The sequence below is a fragment of the Erigeron canadensis genome, chromosome 5, assembly GCF_010389155.1.
Source record: "Erigeron canadensis isolate Cc75 chromosome 5, C_canadensis_v1, whole genome shotgun sequence".
In the NCBI taxonomy this organism is placed as follows: domain Eukaryota; kingdom Viridiplantae; phylum Streptophyta; class Magnoliopsida; order Asterales; family Asteraceae; genus Erigeron; species Erigeron canadensis.
The window spans coordinates 6,431,142-6,452,580 of record NC_057765.1 but is presented as its reverse complement, the minus strand read 5'-3'; the positions used below and the strand labels follow the sequence as shown (position 1 = coordinate 6,452,580).

Sequence of the window (21,439 nt, the reverse complement as noted above, 5' to 3'; positions counted from 1 at the left end):
TGCAACCTTGGCCATATCTTAAAGAAAAACGATACATTTACGGGCCATGTTAGGAGCTTTTTTAGGTTTGTGTGGGATGCTTTTATGTACATGCTTGGGCAATCATATGTGTCATCTGTGGGGTGCCATGTTACGGTTAGTAGTTGCAATATCATTTGTTCCTTCTAAAATGTCACAAAAAAGAAAAGTAGTAATCAGAGTTCTGCATGTTTCAGCACACCTTACAGCCACTTTAATTCTCATCCTACTTATGGAATTAGGTGTTGAATTATGCGTTCAACATAACCTTTTGGCTACTTCGGGTCATCACACATTATATAAATGGTACAGATCAGTGGAAAGTAAGCCCTTTTCTAACCCTACGTGTCGGGTATCTCATGTATTAAGTATCTCATGTCCACTTTTGGTGTTCCAGAGATTCGATTTTTATAAATTTGGTACCATTTTCTTTTTTCACTTGTGTAAAATTGATTTCTTGTGCAATAATGAGGTTATTGCCGTGACATGGAGCAACATATGCAAGAATGAGATGATTTCACTCTCACGAGAGGTGCAGCCATATATGATACTTGGGCTTAACATTCATACGGTGGTATATAGCATCGATAATTTTTTTTTGTAAGTATTACTTATAACACTATAGTAGTACTCATATTTTACTCTTCAATGGTATTTAAATAAGTTAGCCCGTTAAGAATGACCGGTTTGACCCATTTCCCTACTAGACCATCCTTTTTGCCACATCTAAACATTAGATTTGTATATTTGACATTCATCTCTTGCATGGCTGATAAACATTCTAATATGTAGGTTCTATAGGAATGGAAGCTAAATCCCGAGCGGGAAAATGAGGCGAAATTGCTGCAGCCGACAAGCCACCATAGAAAAGCTTCGAGCAACTGGAGGGCAAATGCTTTTCATCAGGATCCTCTAAATACAGTTAAGATCGTTGATCATTTTGTCATTCAACCAACGGATAAATTGCAAGTAGCGCAGTAGACGGGTCAACAACGTCTCATTGACTATTTAGCTTAAAAAAGTTTGAAAAATTATTTTGAGTTAGAGACTTATTTTGAAAAACTATTTTGAGTTAGAGACTTATTTTGAAAAATTATTTCGAGTTAAAAGACTTAGAGATGGACGGCGTGCATATAAAGAAAGAAAATAGTGTATACTTTTTTACCAGACAATGTATGCTACTTATTCAGAGAATTGGTTTAATATGAATATTTAAATATTTTGTCTCCTAATCAAAAGAGTAAATTGCAAAATTTGTTGACATGTGTATGCTCAATGTATATAATACAAATATAGTCCAAATATAGGTTACAACTGATAAAACTTGAAACCATGACCAGTTTTAGCAATTTCAATTATGGCATGAAGGTTAATACGTTATCCAGCGTAGGATCTTGCTCAATTGATTGTTCAGTTATATTGTTTTGGTAATCGCGATATGAGAAGTCCTATCAACGGTATCCGCTGCAACGCGCGGGTACCATGCTAGTCCTTCTATTATTGTAAGGCCCCGTTTGTTTTTTCTAAGTAGTTATCGTTGAAATCTGGATGATGATAACTGTTTGTTTTTATAAATGTCTGAATATAGATAATCATTTGAATAACCATTTTTTATTTCAAATTATTACAATAACTTTAAAAAAAGGACTTGTTTTGAGTAACATATTTTTACAAAAAATATAAAAACAACTCGAATGTATTTTTTATAATTTCAAATAAAGATGTATGTTTATTGAACCCTGTCTCCATTGGTTTCATTGAACCCACTTGCCACAAAGTCCCAAAGATCATGAGACATGAGGATTGTTTTCATACGAATTTTCCAGAATTCATACCCATCCCCCTTAAAGATAGGAAGGGGAGTCGTAGGAACTCTGGTGGGATTGTTAGGAGCCATGAGGATTGTGACTTATTTGGTGATCAGAGGAGTTGAGAGAGGTTGTGATTTCGGAACCAGCCTGGCTTTGATACCACACTGATAGAACAGATTATAGTCAAACACACAATAAAGTACTTTCAATTATTTAGGATACTTTCATTGATAAAAACTAAGGCTATATATAGCCACAAGTACATAACAGAAAAGAAACGTGCAGAGATAACAAATAACAAACAAGTAGTAAATAAAGGAAATAACTAAAAAGCCAAATCTTCAGGGATTGTGCATGAGACTCGGCCCACTTTATTAAACGTGCATAACTGGAAACCCAATGGTCATGACTTGTTTGAATTACTTTCCAATACCCTCCTTTAATTCAAACACCTAAACACCCCGGCCCACTTTATTAAACGTGCATAACTGGAAACCCAATGGTCATGACTTATTTGAATTACTTTCCAATACCCTCCTTTAACTCAAACACCTGAACACCCAACTTTTCTCGAAGGAGACGAAACCGATTAGTACCAAGAGGCTTTGTTAACACATCAGCCAGTTGCTCTTCTGTATAGCATGACTTAAGCACCACCTGATTCGAAGCCATAAGACTTCTTATATAATGAAATTTTATATCAATATGCTTGCTCCTGTTGTGAAGGGCTGGATTTTTGGATAAGAAAATAGCTGACTTATTGTCACGCATCACTTCTGTTGCTTCTACGTGTTCATGCCCCAACTCTTTCATTAACTGTCTCATCCAAACTGCTTGGCAAGCCGCATTGTTAGATGCAACATATTCCGCTTCGGTAGAAGATAGAGCCACAATAGGCTGCTTCTTTGAACTCCATGAAACAACCTCACTGCCGATAGAGAAAACATGTGCTGATATACTTTTTCGATCATCAATTGATGTTGCCCAATCACTATCAATGTATCCCTTCAAACAAACCTTTGCACCCTTCTCATACCATAACCCATAGTTAGTAGTAGCAGCAACATACCTCAATATCCTCTTTGCAGCTCCAAAGTGTTGTGCCGATGGTTTTGATCTGCATGTACCTTGCAATGAATCCCACAGAAAATGCAAGTTCAGGTCTTGTATTGGTGAGATACAGCAACCTACCTACAAGACTTCAAAATTTCTTTCCATCAACCTTATGACTCGAATCTTCACCTCGTAACTTTTCACCGGTATTCATAGGTGTAACAACACCATTGGAGTTACCCATTCCAAATTTCTTTAGTAACTCACAAGCATAAAGATTTTTGGTGCTTATTGCCTTATTGGCATCCGACAACTCTAAAATAAAAATAGAAAATAGTCACACATACACACCTCCATCCAATCTCTCCTTGCTCCCAATCCCTTGGATAAGTTGGCTTTTTAATTTTGTTTTGTCACTACGTATAGTACTTTATCTACCATTATACTAAAACAGGATATTGACCTTTTTTTATCAACATTTGACGCATTCCTTACATGACACCTGTTAATTTTAATCTAACTAAAACATTCTTGACAGAGAGAGCAAAAATGGAGTGATTGGATTAGATAATCCATCTTTCACCTACAACAGTCTACAAGACATCTCATTCGTTCAAATTGAACTATTGGATCATCTATATTTTTGGACAGAAGCTTCACAACATATGGGTCAATTTCTGTCGGTGATATAAGTTGTTAATTTATAGCGGTTGGAACAGAAGTCAGAATTTCAAGTGGTGATACTATTTTTCTTTTGTCTTAGTTTGATTTTATACATCTTAATGCTTTATTCCAAGTGTATGATGATTGTTGCATACCTATAATTAAGGATGAGCTTTTAGCCCGAAAACCCGTGACCCGTTGCATACCGACCGTTTCTATTTTTTATGCAATTGCGGGTCGCGGGTCATGCCGGTTCGGGCCGGGTTTTGACCCGTGCACATCCCTACCTATAATAAATTTAGAGAAAGCTTTCTTGTATTGCTCGATTATTTTGCATTTGTGCCTACAGTTGTGGTGTATTTTCACATCACAAACCTCTAAATTCATATTCTAACAAGTTGTATGAGCTACAAAAAATAAATGTCAAGTTGTATAAGAAGTGGAATGTAGATTTGTCGCTCCATACAATAAAATTTCATAGGAGGGACCATGCAATTACATATTGTATGTATCCTTTGCATTATATATGCAAATTCTATATTAAATCTTTTAACTTCACCTTGTGTGTTAGAATAATGAATATGTTTTAAATTCTACCTCGTTTAGGTAAGTATTGTGAATATTTTTTAGAAAATTACATGTTAATGTTTATCAGATTTATTTATTGATTACTTCTCTTTTCCACTTTGCAAATCTACATATCCCATGAGCAATAAAACATTCCAACACATTTTGGGCATGTGTTGATACAGATGATTATAAAAAAATAATGCTCGATCTTAATTTGATAATTAGCTAGATCTTTGACATAATAACGTGGTTCGTGTTTCTTCTAGCTGATAGCTGCAACGCCTGCCAATCTTCATCATCGATCATGGACAAACATTTGCTTACCATTTCCTCATTCACTTGTTCTAGTTTTGATGGAGACCACTATCAAATTTCGAATCAAATTAGATTAAATTATTAGAATATAAGATGTTTCTCAAATAAAGCAAGAATATACAAGGGTGATGCTTAGTTGGGGGCTGTTCAGCGTTAAGTAGTGTAGTTTTATTCGTATTAATAAAAAAAATTATATGTATTAAGGCGGCCCTTGATTTTTTTTTTTTTTATAAAGACTTTCAACCCACTCTATTAAAATTGGAGAATATATATTATGTTGCTAAATGTTACCTGCGGATTTTTATCTTTATCCACTAGCATTGCTCTAGGACCCTGCATTAGAATGCAAAAAACTTAGTAAACAACAACAATAGAAGTAGTTACAGCTAAAGTTCCACAACATATATGTACAATAACAGATACACTGTACAAAAAATTATAGTCTTAGTTAACCTCATAAAAATCATTATTCACTGTTCGTCGTAGAAGATGACTAACGGCAAGATGTTCACAAGCAAGACATTGTTCGAGATTTTGGGATCGCCCTTGTCTCATCTACAAATGTATAGAAGAAATTTAGGAAAAACTGAAGCCACTTCCAACTTATAACTTTGGTATATATAGCATCACTTCATTTACCAGTTTTAATGAAATTTTTATGCAAAGTGGAGATGTTGACTTGATCGACTTTATGGCATTAAGAATCCATTCTTCAGGGCTGGTTGCGGCGATATTCTCCTATATAAACGCATATAAAAGTGTTAAGAGTAAGTCTCAAACAATCACGGGTCGTGTAAAATGTAAGTACTACAATTGCACCGTAAGAATCTAACCAATGATAGCAATATTTCTTCTACAGTCTCCTTTGAGAAACATTGGTTGATAATTTCCAGTTTAGCTCTGAATTTAGTAGGGGATAGAACTTCAACATTTGCATATTTGCTAATCACTTCAGAAATTTTTGTCAAGTTGGTTGTGTTAGAAGAATCCATGATGCTAAGTGCATTCTCGAGTGCATCTAGATCCTACAATATTCAAACAAATCTAATCAATCGTCTATAGTTGTCGTTATATATACAGAGCAACCAATGTTGTCACAATCTCTTCGTACATATACAAACTGATAGATTTTATAATATACTTGAAATAAATCAAATTTAGAAGAGAATTACCTTTGAATGTACAAAGTGAGTTGCAAGACCACATTCAACCAATTCAATCCCAATCAATCGTACTCCGGTCAGTGCCACATATTCACCTACAGATTTAAGGAATACTGTTAAAATGCGCAAATGACTGCAAGTAGCAATTCTCCTACATATATACGCAATGCTGCTAAAAAAATAATAGGAATTGATATTAATGTTGGAATAAACATGATTCGATTCGAGTGATAAAACATCCCCAATCGTCCTGTGGAACCTGTAAGAGCATTAAAGCATAATTGCTATTGATTTCGGGTTCCCATAACAAGGTGATTGAGTAATAATGGGATGATAAATTCGGATGGAACATGATGCACGAATTAGAGAGGAGTAAACACACGAACTTGTGTGGGATTATGTGTGTGTGATTAACCTTAACTTAGGGTTAATTACCCTCTATTTATAATGAGAGTAATTACACATTCAACCCTTTAGTATTTACACATTCAACCCTTCTGGTGTTTAATGTGTGTATCATTAGTCCTCTTAGTTACAATCACCTAATGGGAAACCCTATACTACGTCTCTAAGAGTAAATACGCCCATCATATATTTACCTAGACATAGGGATTTCAGTTATTGTCAATTATCATATCAGGAATGATACATGATTAGTGACGGTCACACTAACGTGGTTCCAACAATTAATACTATTGTTTTTGATTAATTTACTAAACAACACAAGTACTAAAACAAACTGTAGAAGTAGAAAATGCATATATATATATATATATGGTAACTTTCTTAAATAAATGGTACTAATATCATCCCCTAAAAAAAATGCACAAATGACAAGTAGCATACTAAACATAAAGTTTCAAATTTAGAGAAGATCGAAATTAATACCACAAAAACCAGGAAGGCGCGTCAAGAAATGAGATGCACCAACATCAGGAACCGATCCAATTGCTGCTTCTGGCATTGCAAATAGTGTTTTCTCTGTGACAATTCTAAATGTTGCATTCATCGATAATCCAGCTCCACCTCCCATCACGATTCCATTTATAAGAGCGATCTAAGGATTATCCGCCAATTAGTATAATGAATATGACAATAATCCACGACTGCAAATGTGTGTAAATAAGTTTTTTCTAAGTGCAAGCAACTTACTAATGGCTTCTTGTAGGTTCCAAGCAAGTAGTTTAGACTGTATTGTTTTCGAAAAAAATTGGCACCAAAGCTCCAATATCCTTACAACACACAAGGCATGATAGTAATTTCAGTACTTATTTGTTAAAGGGAAGTGATATCCCCACAACAAAAATTAGCCATCCATAACAATCATTGCTTTACACAGTTGTACACTGTGCAGCAAAATATATACATATGTTGTGGATGACTAATTTTTGTTGTGGCGATATCAGTTCCCTTTGTTAAAGGTTAATGGTTATCGATTCATTGTATTGATATCCCACTTAATCCGTAATTAGCATCATATATATGCAATTTTAGTTGCATTAAAAAGATTTTGTTAATGCACAATTTCTCTCATAATAATAACTTTAGGTCTGATTTTCCAGGTCTAAATTATAAATATTTTTTTAAATATGTAATAACTATAATTATTATATAGTATTTCTATCTTTACGATTTGTCATTTAAATCTTATGATTTTGCAAAGTTTTTATTTTTAATTGTAAATTTATATTGATATAACATCTATCCTTGTTTTTTAGAAAAAAATATTATAATTTAATTCCTATCGACTAGCGCCTTTTCTTCCAACTCGTTGGGGCCCATAAATCATCAGGCCAATAGCTAATATACTTGTTTTAGGCCCATAAATCCAGGCCTTTTGTCTATATACTCGTTCTGGGCCAATATCAATTGTACCTGCACTCGTGAGCGACATGAGAGACGTAACATCTCCACCAGCACAAAAGGCTTTTCCATTTCCCTGTTAAATATGATTTTGAGAATTCAAATTTAGAGGTTCAAATAAAATATAAAAATTGCAGGAAAAAAAAAATATACAGAAAGGTGAACCATATATAAATTTTATATGGTCATGATTTAAATTTGATATTTCAATCTTGAATTTTGATTTTTAATCTACTACTTGAGGATTGTGATCTTTTAAAGTTGATCTAACTTTATAGGTAAAGTTGGATAAACTTTATCCATTGGATTAAATCCAATGGTCAAGAACTAAACATCAAAATTTAGATCAATTTTAAAAGATCCATACTTGATGCATTAATTTGACCAGACAAGTTCGTTTGTGATCTTTAAAATTTAAATTTAATCTAATGATTAAACCTGATTAAACTTTAACTTTACCTATAGAGAGAGTTGGTATCTCAAGATGGTATGTATTACTCTGGTTATTACCTTTAATATTACAAACTTGATGGCTGGATCATTCTCATACATTTCAAACATTTTGTGCAGCTGCACAATCTGTAAAAAAGATAATCTATTTAATTAGAGTAGCGTATGGAGGAAAGTTATTTTTAGTTATTCCTTTTTCTTCCTTCTTCTTTCCATCTCCGACCACCACCACCATCACTATGATTATCTCCGACCACCACCATGATCCTCCGGCGACGGCGACCATCTCCGGCGAGAGTTACACATGTGTAACTAACTTACACATGTATAAGTACAACTTTTTTTTAGCATTTTAGGGTCTAAAATTTCTAGGTTTTTTCCTTCGCGAGACAACCACCACCAGCCACCATCATCTCCGACCACCTCAACCACGGCGTCGGCGCCGGCATCAAGGGCTTCGCCCGTACCTAGCAAACCGTCACCATCTCTTAGATCGCCGCCCATCAAATCCATACGATTTCCATATGCGTCCCTTGACAGTCAGCTTAGAACCGTATCCACCTGAAAACGAACCTGATTCTCGCCGGAAAGTTAACTTACACATGTGTAAGTCTCGCCGGAGATGGTTGCCGTTGCCGGAGAATCATGGTGGTGGTGGTCGGAGATGGAAGGAACAAGCATGTGTAAGTTAACTTAGACATATACTTTTTGTACTTTTTTAAATGCTTGTACTATAAATAACCCACCCCGTAGAGTATATATAGATATATACATATATCCAAGAAAAACAAACATACGAGCTCGTAATTTAGGCTATTCAACTTCTTTGGTCTGTTCAATGTCACTTTCATTCCGCCAGATATTCCTTCAGAGGTTACCTACAATAGGAAAATATTATTATTATTATTATTATTATTATTATTATTATTATTATTATTATTACGAGTATTTTAACAGAAAATTTCATTGAAGAGCGAGCCGAACTAGCATGATAGCCATTAATGATAACGATACAAATACGAGTAGATAATTAGAAGTCAAAACAACACCATTGGTTCCTAGCTTGATATCGAACTATATTTAACTTAACATTTTGATCCAACTATAAGAAAAAGCCTTGATGTTGTCATGGTTAAGGTTTGTTTAATTTCTTGTTAAGCTACATGTCAATATATGTTATCATGGTTTGTTTCTTGTTAAGCCTACTATGAAAAATATGGAGGCCTTATCATTTTTTGGTGGCCCAAAGCAATTATGGCTTAGTCCCGAATTACTGTTAGGCCGGCCATGCATGCATGGTTTGTTTCTTGTTGAGCTACATGTCAATATATTTTATTATGGTTTTGTTACATGTCAATATATGTTATCATGGTTTGTTAATTTGTTGTTAAGCTATATGGGCTTAACAAGAAAAAGGATTAATAAAGTAATAACTGTTGCTATGCAAAGTGAAAGTTTTGCATTTGCAACTTTATGATACACAAGCTTAACTAATTCTAGTCTTCTAGATCATCAGATCAGATTGAGGATATATATATATATCAGGTTTTGTGATGGAATTTTGCTTGCCATTGAGCTAAAGTTGATCCATATATATAAAGAACCAAACAGTCATCAAATGTGTCTATAGGTATCTTAGAAAATTCAAGGATTTTGACACCAATTTCGCTGGTCGGATCAACATGAGTATTATGTGATGCGCGCACCATGCTTGGAAATTCATTGATCTTTTACACCTACTATCTGGTTATAGGTTTATTTTGGCATGAAAGAGTATGTATGCGCGTGTTAGTTTATATTGCTGCACGTAGTACGACAGTACTATACGAATTAAGGTACAAACTAATACAAAATGAATGATTTACGGTGGTATGTCACTCTCTACGACTCATACGTATTCATAGATTACATAAGAGGTATGTGTTCGTCGGTGCTCATTGCTTCATCTCACAAAACTGATAACATAGACAGCGCGTCTTCTTACTTTGTGAAATCAGTTTGCTTCGTCGGTTAATTGACAACCAACGACGAGCTTGGGGATTTCCTTTTTATATTTTGTTATTTGTGAAAATTTTGTATTATTTGTGTGTATAAATAGTTAATAAAAAATAAAGATATGAGGAAGTGATAAAGTATTGGTACGTAGTGATGAGTGATACAGTGGGGCTGATATGATAAAACTGATAAGAAAGGATGTACATAATAGTCTTAGTACGTACTAGCTACAAGTAGACGTACATATCCTACATAATTAGCAATAAAAATACAGTATGCATGAGTGCATGACCAAGTATAATTTGATATTAGAATACAATAAGATCGATGAGAATAAGTCAAGTTTTAAAATGGTTTAATTAATTAAAACAATTGATTGATATATAAGTAGAAAGATGTGAAACATACAGGTTTTTCTTCATTCCTCACGACAAGTTGAGCCATAGCCATAATGAGTGAAAATAATTTGAATAGAGTATAACTTTCTAAGTGTTATTTGAGGATATATATATAATGAAAATGATTTTCTAAAGATTTATATGGTATTCATATATAGGCACCGTTGAAAATTTTAATGGACTTGAATATGGGCGTCTTGGTAATATAATAGTTATATTGAAAAGCAAAGTTGTAATACGGGTGTGCAGCTGTGTTACAATTCTTACCAATTATTCTTGATTAAGACCGGCCATTCAACCATTGTAGGAATATTATATTGTAATAATCTCATTAAGCCTGACGCTACTAAATAGTTCCACTAGCTACGTGGCATTGTTTTATTAGTCCACTTACGTCCGTGTTATTATTCGGTTACTATTTGGATTTTTTACTATATTAGATCCCGTTAAGGTTTTTTTTTTCTTTCGGTTTCTTGCACAGTTTTTTTGCCTTTTTGAATGAACAGAGTCACCGCCATGTGACACTGTTCTATTACTCCACTTACGTTCGCGTTCCTATTCGGATTTTACTATATTGGATCCCGTTAAGTTTTTTTTTCTTTCGGTTTTCTTGGTTTCTTGCACAGTTTTTTTGCTTTTATGCTGTCTTCTATTGGATCATCTTATACCATGTATCACTATCTAGATTTTGTCATATCGGATCCCGTTTGGGGCTTTTTCTTTCGATTTTTCTTGTTTTTTCTCATAGAATTTTTTTTTGCTTTTGTGTTCTTAACTAACATATTGAAAACTTTTAATCAAACATATTGTTTTTCCTTTCTTTTTACTTTTTTCATTTAATTGCACAAACTAAATGTATGTATTTGATATTGCAACTTTTTGATGTGGTTTTTTTAGTTTTTCTTTTAAGTAGGTTTAACACAACTAAACAAAACCGTTTAAACACAACGATTAGAGCCTTGCAAAGCGGGTCCCGAACCTCCTAGTTTCCATGATGATAAGGAATTTTTTTTTTTTTTTTTAAATTTTTTTACTACTAAAAGACAAATGTGTTCAACAGAAATACACATAAAAAATCCATCATAGAAATCAAAGGCATGCACATTTTTATAAGTTGATGAGTAATACTCGTAACTTGCCATATGTAAGAACCTCTAAATTATATGCATAATTAGATGAGGGGTGAAGCTTCATCGTACATATAGTGTTTTGCTTAATATTATAGTTTCATGGGTAATTCGTCTGAAAATATATGTTTTTCATTGTGTTATTTCTACATCTGTGACTTTTGATGGACCTCTCGTACAAAATGGATCAAGCTGGCTTCGTCACCAGCTTGCTAGCACCTTAACTTCAAATTAAACTTCTAAGGAGTTGAAAATTTGACATATGATGATGCAACTACAAATAACTGCAATTAGTATATGGTTATACACTATGAAATAGAATATATACATTTGTTGCAGATGACCAATAATTATTGTATATTTATCACCATCCACAAAACAAACATAAACCAAAACATTTTCTAGGAGAATAAAAACAGTCGTAATTAAGCTTTGCAAAACTACTTAATACGAGTAACGATCGATTACACATTAGGTTTTACTTAAATGGGCTCAACAGTTATATAGCAACTTACAAAGTTGTGGAGGGAAATATTAGAGCTCGATCGTTTGCTGTATGTTAATATATGTAATTCTTACTTATGATATTAATTCGTTGTTATAATTATCAATGCTCTAATTAATTAGTGTTACTTCAGCATACATTTTGCTTAATTACATGCATGTCACCTTCATATATAAATTTAACTACTCGTATTAGTTTACTTTGTAATTCTGGTGGGCCAGCTAAACTCTAAACGTTTGAGAGTTGATTAATAATGGCAGGCTGATCGAGTAGTCAATAAAATCTAGCAGATCACCATACTACTACTTTGGTCCTTTTACCAAACTAATGGTGGCTAGTAATTTTTTTAATTTGCATGACTGCTAATTGGAGGGTGGCTTATTTAACTTCATATTTTTCTGCTTTGGAAACAATAAAGCAACTTGATTGTGAGATCTTCGTTATATACTTATACGTTTTTAACAAACCAACACTTTCTTATATCTCACTCTTATTGTTCTTGCTTGAAATCCAAAAGAGAAAATTAGAATTGCAATAATACTTTTGCAACATAAAAGCTAACAAAGTACGTACAATGGCATCTCTAGCTCTTGGATCACTTTGTAAGTTAACTTCATACCGACGTACTGGAGTCGTTGGATCGTCGTCTTCATTGCCCAAAGGTACTTCTTTCGATCAGCAGCTGATCGAATTTCAGTATGTTTGTTGATTATATTTTTTTGATAACGTAACGTACTAATATAATGAGATTTGTAAATTTATATAGGAGGACAAAGTTTAAAATTTCCCCAGGTATCAAAATTCAATAACAATGGTTCCATGACATTGCAACAAAGAAATCGTACTATTCTCAACGAACCGTTCACTCTACACGAAAATAATACAATGAAGTTTAAGCTGAATGTATCATCTACCAGCAACTTTGAGTTTGACGCAACTCGTGATTTATCAAGTCCCGTGGAATCCGCAATCAAATTTGTAAATGCTTTGTATAGGTTCATAAGACCGTATGCAGCAGTTGGAACGGTTAGTCATGATGTTTTCTTGTTTAATTTTTATCAGAACGTTTTTTCAAAATTTTCATTTTCTAGAATATAGAAATCGAAAACTGTTAAAACATATTCAACAACCTAGCTAACCTATTGCAGCTCGGTTTTTAGGTGTTAAGTGTGGCTGCAATGTCTCTTCTGACTGTTCAGAAGCTTTCGGATTTCTCCCCATTATTCTTCACGAAGATGTTGCAGGTAAATTTAAATTGATCCTTTAGCTAAGAATTTTTATATATATAGTCCAAGATTCATAAATTAACATCTTATTAACATATATATATTCCATTATTATCTTCAGGCTCTAGTTGGAGGCATGTTTATGCAAATGTATGTCTGCGGTTTTAATCAGATTTGCGATATAGAACTCGACAAGGTATAATAATTATATAATAATAGTTAGACTATCCGCATCAGTTCATGATATCCTTCTAACAAACATCCTAATCAACATGCTACGTCAGCTTTTCATCCATCCTTCCCACAAACACTTTTTACCCACAACAATAATATATACATCCTTCTTACAAACAACCAAATAAATTCCAAAGTAACTTTTGTACCCCATTCTTCCTCATCCTTTTCTACAAACAACCATGGATGGACATCCTCCATATCACCACCCACATCAATAGTCTTTTTACAAACACCCTCCATATCACCACAAATTTCCTATGGACATCCTTGTTGTGGATGGTCTTATTATTGGACCATAATGACAATAGTATATTATGTATTTAGTCAATAATGTAAATAGATTATTAAATAAAGGGTTGTCATGTAAATAGAATAAGACGTCAGTTTATGTAACTGTCGTTGGCACCCTTTTGTGAATAGGTATGACTCTTAGAGATACCTTTTAGGAAACTATATATATGTGTATATCACGTACGATTTACTTATTCGAATAACAGTTTGTTTATATATATATATTCTGTCTATTCGTTCTCTATATACACACACAATTATCAATTCCTGTGATACCATGTATAGTAACAGAAACCGTAAGATTGGAATGGGCAACAGATGGAATGCCGATTGTCAACACTTATAACTTATATATCAACGACTTAGGATACGTACATACATGTACTTATATATTTGTATGCATATGCTCATGACTTGATATTCTTTCAGGTTAACAAGCCAACTCTCCCATTAGCCGCGGGAGAAATATCTATGAATACCGCTATAAGCGTCTCATCAGTTTCAGCTATCATGGTACTTTATCTTCATTGATTACTACTGCAATCAAGTCTTTTTTTTTTTTTTTTTTTTTTTTTTTTAAATCGTCATTTATAAATATATTTCTGTCATTTATTTGCGCAGAGCTTAGCGGTTGGATGGATGGTATCTCCTCCATTGTTTTGGGCTTTCGTCGGATGGTTTGTGGTCGGAACTGCATATTCAGCCAATGTGGTAAGCTTTATATAAAGTAATATCTATATCTAATCTTATATCTAATTTTTTTTTTTTTTTTTTGAAATACAAATGTCTGCTGTTAGTTAGTAATCAGTTCTAATCTGATATTTATTTGAACACAAACGGAAGATCTGATGTCAATATTGCTTTTACCATTTCCAGCTTCCGTACTTGCGATGGAAGAGGTTTCCTTTCACCGCGGCTTTCTACATGCTAATGGCTCGGGCACTAGTTGTTCCGATTGGATATTACTTACATATGCAGGTCAGTTTATAATAGAAAAAATAGAGATATAAAAGTAAATTCAACAACAACAAAAAAAAAAGTTATTTAAGAACATGTTAATTTGCTTATAGACTTGGTTACAACACTAAATTACAAATATCTATCTATATTTTATAGAGTTTTCTTCATGGAGTATCCACATTACTTTCAAGGCCGATACTATTCGCAGTCGCAATGCTGAGTGCCTTCTCAGTATCAACCATATTCTTCAAGGTGAAAACCGTCGTGCCCAGCTGGCTTCAAATTATCCGTATTTTCAAGCTAGCTAGCAAGTACTTCTCATCAATTAATCGAATTTGCTTCACGCTGGCTTGTTACTAATACATTTCTTGCTGTTATAGGACATTCCCGATATTGAGGGAGACCGAATGCATGGAATTAAGTCTCTTGCTATCAAATTGGGTGAAAAACGGGTAAGCTAGCTGCTAACTAATACTATACGGAGTACTAATATTTTTCAGCACATTCAATTCGTATGTATTTAATAGATATATTTCATAAAATCGATCTTTGGTATATATGTAACTCAAATTTTAATTTTGTGTAGATGTACTGGATTTGTATTTGGATTCTTGAAATCGCTTATCTTGGTGCTGCTTGTGTTGGAGCAACTTCACCCATTCCTTGGAGCAAATACGTAACGGTAATTATTAATCTAAATGTATAAATCTAGCTATATATGCGCACTACAACAAATTTGTGTAATCGTCGATCGTGACTAATATATAAACCAATTCAACGATCAGTCATATAATATATGACTGATCGTATATTAATTATTTTTGGCTCGATATATTTATAAGGCCATTTGCTAATTAATGATCTTGTGTTATTTTTGGTTTTGTGTAGATTGGTAGTCATTTGGCGATGGCATTATTACTTTGGGTACGTGCCAAGTCAGTAGATTTGAAGAACATGGAAGCTGTTCAATCGATGTATATGTTCCTTTGGCAGGTAATTAATTAAATACAGTAAACTTTTTGGAGTAAATTAATAACCAAACGTAATTATATATTTCTAGCTTGAATTAATTTTTGTGTATATATATGTATGCGCGTTTTTGCAGCTCTTCTATGCTGAATATGGTCTAATTGCACTCGTACGCTAACCAAACGTTATTCTAACGACGGATAATATACATACGTATCATCGTCGCTGAATCAAAGTCGAACTTCAGGAGCAATTTTCGGGATGGAACTTTAGATAATTAAGGATCCGATCGATAAATAACAATTCGATGTATTATTAGTTGAACAATTATTACAATGGTTAGTTGACAATTATTACAAATCAAAAGCTCTTAATAATTCTTTATAGAGAATCATAACTACATGTTATGTAAAATGGACTAAAATTATTTTTGATTTTGTTAGATCAAAAATTGTATGATTTGCTAATAACATCAGTTTATTACGCAACATGGTTATCGAATACCATGCAATTATGTAAAATATTTGAAAGAAATATCATAACTAGAGTTATGTTTATTTGACATGAAGTTGTTTCAAAATTCTCCGTAGAGAATGATATGGATGTCATTGATTACTACTACTTTTAGTTCATATATAATAAAGAACAAAAGGTTCTTGTATGATTCTTTGAACACATTCAAAGCATAAATAACTATAGGTTATCGATTTTTTGACATTATTTGTCATTTCAATAAACTACGTAATGTAGTTCAAAAGTTCTTAATGATTCTTTGTTTGGAATCATTACTATACATTACTATAAATTATTGTGCAACAATATACAACTTTTGATTTTGTTGGATCAAAGTTTGGTCTGGAGTGCTGAGGGATAGAGGTTTCCTTTGGAACATAGACATGATTAGGCTGCTGATTAAGAGAATCAGCAAACCTACTTTGTCTATTCATTAAACGATCATGCATAACAGCCTTTTTGTCAGCATGAGAAGAATTTGAAGAGGAAGATGAGGGCTGAGACACAGGGCGTTCAACGACCGCTGTCGGAATAGGAGACTCAGCAGGTTGACTAACAGGTACAGCTCGTTGAGGAGTACTGTAGTCATATAGAACAACGACCTTGCTCCTTTTGAATGGTTCAAAAGCTTTAGACTGAACGGTTAAAAGTTGGGGAGCAATAGGTTTGTAACCATCACTTGAAGGATTTCCTTCAAAGGTTTGAGAAAAGGAATTAGGAAAAAAGGAAGAAGTGTTGGGAGAGGATGATTTATCATCAAGTTCTCAATGATAATCATTTATCCCTTTAACGAAATAATACTTCATCATTTCTTCAGAGGAGACCACATCACTTGGGGGGATCCTCTCTTCAGCAGCTGGACTGTCACCAAAGTGATCTCCACCAATGATGGATTTGATTTGAGTAGGCATCAGCTTGCTGAATATTTGGTCACGAAGCTTGGAGGCTTTAGACCATGAGATGATAATTTTCTTAAGGTCAGGGACCTTATTTTTCAGTTCTTCATTTGATATTTGAAGATTCTGATTGAGAAGTTTTTGAGATCAAGCTCAACATGGACATTTCTCAGGTCCTTGAGCTTGCCCAGTTTTATCACTTAGCTCAGCACTGACTGAGTTAAGTTTGGACTGAAGATCAGTACGAATGGATTCGACAAACTGAATGTCACAAGTAAGAGATTCAAAGATCTTGGACTTATTTTCTTCAGAAGCAGAAGAGAAATTGCATAACTTTTTGAGAGTGGCATTCGCCCACTGACTAGAGCAGACCTGATCCTTTGTCAGCGCCTGATCATCAGCGAGTGCCATAAAGCAGATAGCATCAACATATTCCTCCCCTTCAGTATCAGATTCATCAGAGTCTGCCCAGTCATGTTGTTCAGCAACAAGACTCTTGACATGAGCTTTGGCTTTTTCCACATCAACCATCTTAGCACGAAGCTCATAGTACTTCTTTTTGTATTCATCAACAGGCTTGAATGAGGCTTCGATGCCTGCAAAGAAGGAATAAACACTTTGCATTCTTTTTGGTAATGGCCTTTTCAACCACACCTCCAACATTCTTATTGTGACTTGTCCACCACTGGGTTTTGAAATGGAGTAGACCTACGACTATTCCATTTTTTAGAATATCGTTTATCAGCGATGAGAGCAAAATTCATAAAGTCCAGGAACATCTCTTGTCTCTCCTCGAAATTGAGGTCATTAACGAGATCTTGGACGTTGGAGGGGGTAGAATTGCTGATGTCCATATCAAGATGGACATGACTGACTTCAGCAGGGACCAGTGCAAGAGGGTCATGAGAATGAGAGATGTTAGATAAAGAAGTGAAAGATGAACCAACATGCCTTAAAGATTCAGCCTCAACTCTCAGATTTTGAGCAAGGGCTCTCTCTTCAAATTGAAGAGTGCCATAGAGCGATTCCAAGTCATAGGTTTTAAGCAGTTTGGTGGTTTGAAAAATTTGTCTTAAACCTTGCCATTTGTTAGGCAAGATGTCAATGAACTTGTGCCATCCAGACTCTCATTGGGAAGAGAGAAGAATCCTTCATAGGCACGTTTTAAATCTATTTTCTTGGTAGCAAGAACATCTGCCATACCATCGAATCTGGTACACAAACTGTCCCATACCAGTTTAGCAGAAGAAAGTTTGATGACAGATTTCATTATGTCATCAGGAAGGGTATTAATGAAGAGATTCCTCAACCGAGCATCCAGATTGATAAGCCTACGCTCATCATCTATCCATTGTACTTCTGGTTTTCTGAGCTCAGTGACAACCTTAGGAGCATCAGCAGTGGCTTTTGGTGTTCTTGTAACCAGAATCAGTACATACGGCCCTCTGGTTAGGATGGTCATAAGATAGGGTTCAACTCCTACGATGTGTAGGAGCATCCTCTCCTTTCAAGACCCGAAATCATGAGAGTCGAATCTAGGTGGGATGGACACATACCCAAAATCCCTTGTATTAACCAAAGTGGGAACATGAGCCATAGTAAAGAAAAGAAATTTTTTTTTAAAGAAAGACAAGAAAAAGATTTTAAAGAAAGAAAAAGAAAGTACTAGAAAAGAAAAATAATCTTGCAAACTGTAACTCAGATCAGTTTCAGTATATCAAAACACTGCTCTGATACCAACTAAAGTAAATTACACTAAGAATGTAAGATAAGAATGTAAACACGTTTAATCATATGTATTTATTAGTTAAATAGTGAATACATGGTCGGTTTACAAAGAATAAGAAAAGAAAATACTTGTTAAGTTTTTACACACACAAAAACACTTAACTGTTCTACAAATAAAGAAAACACACAAAGTGCCAATTGTAGAACAAAACCAACAAGAGTTGCGACTAGGTCAAGTGATGCCTTATTTAGAGGAGAGGCAACATCACATGACAACCTAATGGATGTTGACATATGAAGGTTGTCAACCATCTATTGGAGGATGTTTCAGATCTGCAGAGTTCTCTTTTCTTCATCTTGTTTGTTTCCCAAAACGGCATAAAAGAGAAACTCCTTAGTACCAAAACGGTACAAGGTCACATGGCTCCATCTTGATCTTGCAACACGTGTCTTTGGGACCAGCCTTCTTATCTTCGTCTTCTCGCCCATTTTTGACTTACAAAACATGGCGGTGAGTCATTGAACTTATCCCTTAACTCGAAGATAAATGTGTGTCGCTGAGAGCTCGCTGATGAAGTAGCTCGCTGAGTCTCTCAGCGAATCCATGACTCAACACATGAGATGAGGATCGGACCTTTGTTTAATCTAAATACCTAATTAGTGTAACATATACTAATGGATGACTCGATGAGGGTTTTTTCGTTTGGATTACCACGGATGATGAGTATTTTTAATTAACACACATGTACGCTGTCTAACAATATTACGTATTTTAGTGACCATTTGAGACCATTTCCTAGATTCCTAGGCGGCTTGTACTTCCACGAATTGAAGTACGTAATTTATCTAAGAAGTTCATGAACATGACACACCATAGAATAAAAACGATGCCTAACTAAGAGACTATATTGTTACCATAGAATAAAAACGATGCCTAACTAAGAGACTATATTGTTAGTGGTAAATAAGTATAAAGTATGACATACGTAATAAATAAACTCTTTATCAAGATGATTATGCAATTTCCTCAAGTTCATACGTATCATTTATTAAAGTTAATTGTTAACATCAGAGTCAAGTCTCTATATACTTATGAGTCTTTAGAATAGGAAGGAAAAACATATATATACCATGATTAGCTTTATCTTTATCTTAATTACAAACTATATATATATATATATACTAGTCATAGTCTGTGCGACGTGACGGTGTAGTGGCGGCGGTGATAGGTAAAGGTTGCGCGCAGTAGTGGTGGCCGACTGTGGCGGCGTCGATTGGTAATGGTGGTGACAAGTAGTTTAGTTTATTAATGTAAAGGTGTATTGTAGTTATTTTAGGAGTTAAAGTTAAATGTTGTAGATTCATTTCATTAAAAGAATTACAGCTAATTCAAGTATATATTATACGTATTTTAAGTAAAAATGTTTAAAATAATGAAAATAAATGACAAAATTTTTAAAATTTATCAACTTAAAAAAATGAAAAAACAAATATTTAATAATTATATATAATCTTTAGTTAATACTTAATTACAAATTATAAGGCAAAATAATTGATAGGTATTGAACATATAGACCTAATTTTAAGATGAATACATGAAATGAACTTACAGAGCCCACTAATATGACTGCTTCTTGTTTTATATACTTATGGGTAGACTAATGCTTTTACTTATGCCATATCTTGACTAGACTGCATGCCTTTTAGAATACATATATTTGGTTAAATATTAATTTCCTATCATATAGAAATGCTGAAGTTTACTGCCACTTAGCCTTGACGTTCCAAAATAGCCGAATAACATTGACATTTCATATTAATTGTTTATTATATATGATCATTGATCGACACAGAGATCGATATGATAAAAAAAAAAAAAGAAAAAAAAAAAAAACGATGCTTTCACTGTAATGTACGTAACTATACAAAGTAAGGCCACTTGGCTTTCCCATAAAAGACTAATGTCACTTATTATTATTACTAGCTAAATAACCCAGGTTTAACCGGGACATTTTAATACAATTTTTGCTAGTCAATATTCAATAATGCTTAGTAAAGGAATAATTGCATATTTGTTTAATTTTTATATATGAAATAGACTTAATCAAAGAATGCAATAATAATTGAACACGGTGCAATAATGTAGTTTTATATTGATATATTTCACATATATGAGAGAAACTGATAAAATAATACACAAGAATGGAAAAAAAAAGTTATAAACATATTAATGTATTTAAAGCTTTTAATAGATATCATACAATCAACTTTTCATTTGCTCAACACCTTCAAATTCAAGAAATAATAAACAAAATTTATGAAAATTATTACAATACTGTTTAAGAAGAAAAATCATTATTAAAGCTAAAAATCTTATAAAATACACACGAATTCATAATTATATTCCTTTAGTTAAACTACAATTAAAAATTAATAATAATTAAGCTACAAATTAAAATAAACTATAACTTTATATTACTAATAATAATATTAGCATAATGATAATAGTTAATAACTATAAGTGAAAATCTTGGCATGGAATTTGTAGGAGGAAGATTTGGTTTTCAAATTAAATCAAATTCAACAAAAATCTAAAAAAAAGAAAAATCAAAATGATTTATGATTTATGATGTCATAATTTTTTAATACCCTTGTAAGAAATAACATGAACTTGACACATAAGATTTT

The 21,439-nt window shown here is 33.6% G+C and overlaps 2 protein-coding genes across 2 annotated transcripts; one reads left to right on the top strand and one right to left on the bottom strand.

The window, feature by feature from the left end:
• Window positions 1–4,340: 4,340 nt before the first annotated feature.
• On the bottom strand, window positions 4,341–10,351 carry LOC122601089 (probable 3-hydroxyisobutyryl-CoA hydrolase 2). The gene is made up of 12 exons (XM_043773862.1): window positions 10,310–10,351; window positions 8,704–8,784; window positions 7,967–8,035; window positions 7,469–7,532; window positions 6,746–6,825; window positions 6,482–6,650; window positions 5,603–5,688; window positions 5,264–5,455; window positions 5,070–5,168; window positions 4,884–4,985; window positions 4,722–4,763; window positions 4,341–4,478 (listed from the first exon to the last, which is right to left on the bottom strand). The coding sequence occupies exons 1-12, from the start codon at window positions 10,349–10,351 to the stop codon at window positions 4,341–4,343; spliced, it is 1,164 nt and encodes a 387-aa protein (XP_043629797.1).
• Window positions 10,352–12,505: 2,154 nt separating this feature from the next.
• LOC122598875 (homogentisate phytyltransferase 1, chloroplastic-like) lies at window positions 12,506–15,792 on the top strand. The gene is made up of 12 exons (XM_043771356.1): window positions 12,506–12,593; window positions 12,698–12,957; window positions 13,092–13,175; window positions 13,279–13,353; window positions 14,115–14,198; window positions 14,307–14,396; window positions 14,562–14,663; window positions 14,802–14,897; window positions 15,026–15,097; window positions 15,232–15,327; window positions 15,534–15,638; window positions 15,751–15,792. The coding sequence occupies exons 1-12, from the start codon at window positions 12,506–12,508 to the stop codon at window positions 15,790–15,792; spliced, it is 1,194 nt and encodes a 397-aa protein (XP_043627291.1).
• The last annotated feature ends 5,647 nt before the right edge of the window (window positions 15,793–21,439 follow it).

What these genes read in the sequence shown, in the direction of transcription:
- LOC122601089 (XM_043773862.1), bottom strand. Translation starts at nt 10,351, where the DNA reads ATGGCTATGGCTCAACTTGTCGTGAGGAATGAAGAAAAACCT. An exon ending in CATGTCGCTCACGAGTGCAG is followed by an intron (nt 6,826 to 7,468) that starts GTACAATTGATA and finishes GTGTGTTGTAAG; the next exon opens with GATATTGGAGCTTTGGTGCC. An exon ending in TGAATAATGATTTTTATGAG is followed by an intron (nt 4,764 to 4,883) that starts GTTAACTAAGAC and finishes ATTCTAATGCAG; the next exon opens with GGTCCTAGAGCAATGCTAGT.
- LOC122598875 (XM_043771356.1), top strand. Translation starts at nt 12,506, where the DNA reads ATGGCATCTCTAGCTCTTGGATCACTTTGTAAGTTAACTTCATACCGA. An exon ending in CTGCATATTCAGCCAATGTG is followed by an intron (nt 14,397 to 14,561) that starts GTAAGCTTTATA and finishes TACCATTTCCAG; the next exon opens with CTTCCGTACTTGCGATGGAA. An exon ending in GATATTACTTACATATGCAG is followed by an intron (nt 14,664 to 14,801) that starts GTCAGTTTATAA and finishes TATATTTTATAG; the next exon opens with AGTTTTCTTCATGGAGTATC.